A 3,020-nucleotide genomic window follows, 5' to 3' on the forward strand; every position below is an offset into this window, starting at 1 on the left:
GGTGGCAATGTATTTTCCTGGCTCATCCACCTTCGATGAAATAGACCTAGATGATCTGCGCTATAACTACGGAATTGCTGCCAACACTCACGTGATTATCCCCACTGGAGTGCACCAACTTTCTGCCCCTCCCCCTGGCTATTGCACCTTCTTCAAAGAACAATTCATTGCCGGACTTCGTCTCCCTCTTCACCCCTTTTTCTCGGATGTGTGTCGCTACTTCAAAACTCCCATGGGCCAGTTAACGCCCAATTCTATAAAGCTCCTCTGCGGATTTGTAGTACTCTGCAAAGTATGCGAGCTATCTTGGTCTGCCCCTTTGTTTCATTGCTTCTTCACCCTTCGTCGGCAAGAAGAAGGCTCCTTCCGTTTCCAGCCACGCCTTCAGACTTCTTTCTTCTCACCCCTACAACCTTCTGAAACGAACTGGAAGAGCAAGTTCTTCTTCATTTGATTTCCTCATGAAGTGGAATGGCCCCTACAATGGCAACCACTGCTTCCCCCGATCCCGCAATTAGGGGAGTTCCATCTTGATACCTCCTATATAGAGGTTTCATCTCGCTTAGCAGGATGGCAGCTGAACTTAACGCGCTTATTATCTGAGGAATTGTTGTCCTATTTTCGTCTGAGCTACCTTACTCCTGAAACACCTCACTCCCTGGGTAAGCTTCTCTTTTGGTCCCTTTGTGACTTCCTGCATTTTATTTTATCTACTGTAACTGACCCCATACTCTGTCCCGTACAGCTGATGATTTAACCCATGCCTCAGAAGTTTAGCCCCTTCCTTTGAGTGATGTGGAAATAATGCGCCGAGGTCGGGTCATTCTGGAGAGGAGGTCACTCCCCTACTTGACTTCAACCCAGGTCGGTATGACTGCCTCTGCAAACCCCCGACCTAGTCGTCCTCCAAGAACCTCGTCTACTTCTAGGCCTACCTCCTCCGCTCGTCCCAGGACCTCGCCTACATCCCGGCCTACCGCCTCTGTTCATCCCCGAACCTCGCCTACCACCTCTGTTCGTCTCCAATCAGCCGATTCTTCCCGACCGACTCCCAGCCCGAGTCGCGGCCATGGTCGAAGATCAGCCAACGTAACTTATGCCAGCCCTTCCTTCAGAGAGGCATCTCATGCGGCTTATCGGGCACGTTCTGTAAACGACCACTCGAGTCGGGATACACCCTCTTCTTCCCAACGCAGGGTTCGGCTGCCCTCTGAGGATTCTGATTCGGATGATCAGCCCTTGGCTTACAAATTGTGCCGCAGAACTACCACTCCTAGACAAGACTTGGGCCCTTCCCCTATTCCTCATCCTTCGCCTCCTGTTGCAACTACTGCTCCTATCCCGAGCCAGGCATATGCTCCTCCTGATCCTCCCGAGGTTCCGGTCGAGCCTCCACTAGATCAACCTTCACATGCATATGCTCCTCCTGATCCTCCCGAGGTTCCGGTCGAGCCTCCACTAGCTCAACCCTCATCCTCGCAACATCACCAGAGCACTGAAGCTAGCCCTTCACATCGCCCTGCACCAACTACCTCACATCCAGAGCCCGCCCATGTGCCTCCTTCAGCTCCCTCTGACTCGGCCGCTGGGCCTTCACAGCCTCCACCACCTACTCATCATCATTACTGTATCACTACCCCTTCCGAGGCTATGTTAAGGTCACGACAAGACGTTCCCACCAGCACCTTGATAATGAAAGGTCATTTGGCCACTCTATGGGAAGAAAGTATGAGTCATATGGAACACTTGTCATCGACTGCCCAAATGGATAAATTGTCGGAGCTGTATATCATGGTAAGCTTCAATGATTCCAGCACTTATTATTCTCCTTGCTCTTATTAAATGTTTCCTTTATGTCCCAGGCTTGTGCAGAGTCCTTGATAATAAATCAATCCTTCCATGCCACTCATTACCAGAATAAAGTACTGCAGGATAGGGTAACGGGATTGGAGCTTCAGTTAAATGACCCCGCACAGGCTAATTATGCCCTGAGAGCTGAAATAAAGGACCTGACCAAAAGGAATACCCATCTAGAAGTATCCCTAGCGTATGCTAACCAGAAGCTTAAAGGCCTTCAAGAAGAAAAGAGCCAGATTGACATCGCACACCAGCAGCGCTTGGATCAACAAGCTTTGGTGCATCAATGAGCCATTGACCAATTAACTCAGAAGCTGCATTCCGAAGAAACCCTAGCACAAGAGAAGAACAAAAGATTAGAGTCCCAGGCGGCACAATTGGCATCTCAAGTGGCAGAACTTCTGGCCATCCGGGCTGAACTAGCTCAAGCCAGTGCTACTGCAGAAGGAGTGTCTATAGGCCTGACCGTTTACAAGGAAGGGGAGAATGACCGTTGCAAGCAGAGTTGCGACTTGTATCTGCGCTCCCCAGAGTTCTGCGTGCAAGCGGGACAACGTTTCTCCACAACTGTTATTTATGGTGCGGTTGGGGCTCTGCGATAACTCTACGAACAAGATTACTTGAAATCCGCTCCTCCTGCCGAGTTCCTGGATCATGACCGGATCCCTAAAGAGATTTTGGATGATATTTTTGCTCCTTTTAAATGATCATTACTGACTGCCTATGCACAATGTAACTTAATGATGTCATGCAACACAATTTACTTCTTGCATAACCATTTGCATTCTAAGGTTTATCTTGTTGAAATATCTTAATCTGTTGACAGAAATGTTAGGATATACAATTCCCGCTCTGACATATGCTATCTGGTCAGTGTTTGGCCCCGGTCTGGCGGATTTTTTACAACACGACCTCTTCTTCTTTATACAATTCTTTAAACTTGGTAAGGTCACAAGTAGTTAGCACTCCAAGGCCGATCTAGCTTCTTGCCCTAGTAATCCTGCAAATAATAAGCTCCGGACGATAATTTCTTGATGACTTTATAAGGCACATCCCACTGTGGTGCTAACTTGGCCACGTCTCCCACAGGCTTGACTTGCTTCCAGACCATATCTCATTCCCCAAAGAATCGAGGAATTACTTTTCTGTTATAATTTTGCCTC

General features: G+C 48.6%; 1 protein-coding gene across 1 annotated transcript; it reads left to right on the plus strand.

Annotated features, from left to right (window-relative positions):
• Nucleotides 1–870: 870 nt before the first annotated feature.
• Nucleotides 871–2,147, plus strand: LOC122048207 (leucine-rich repeat extensin-like protein 5). The gene is made up of 2 exons (XM_042609800.1): nucleotides 871–1,794; nucleotides 1,863–2,147. Exons 1-2 carry the CDS (start codon nucleotides 871–873, stop codon nucleotides 2,145–2,147), a joined length of 1,209 nt encoding a protein of 402 aa, XP_042465734.1.
• Nucleotides 2,148–3,020: the final 873 nt, after the last annotated feature.

The sequence above is a fragment of the Zingiber officinale genome, chromosome 2B, assembly GCF_018446385.1.
Source record: "Zingiber officinale cultivar Zhangliang chromosome 2B, Zo_v1.1, whole genome shotgun sequence".
NCBI lineage: Eukaryota > Viridiplantae > Streptophyta > Magnoliopsida > Zingiberales > Zingiberaceae > Zingiber > Zingiber officinale.

Excerpts from the sequence above, each read along its gene's own strand:
- LOC122048207 (XM_042609800.1), top strand. The coding sequence starts at position 871 with ATGACTGCCTCTGCAAACCCCCGACCTAGTCGTCCTCCAAGAACCTCG. Across the intron at positions 1,795-1,862 it reads TGTCGGAGCTGTATATCATG|GCTTGTGCAGAGTCCTTGAT; the intron begins GTAAGCTTCAAT and ends TTTATGTCCCAG.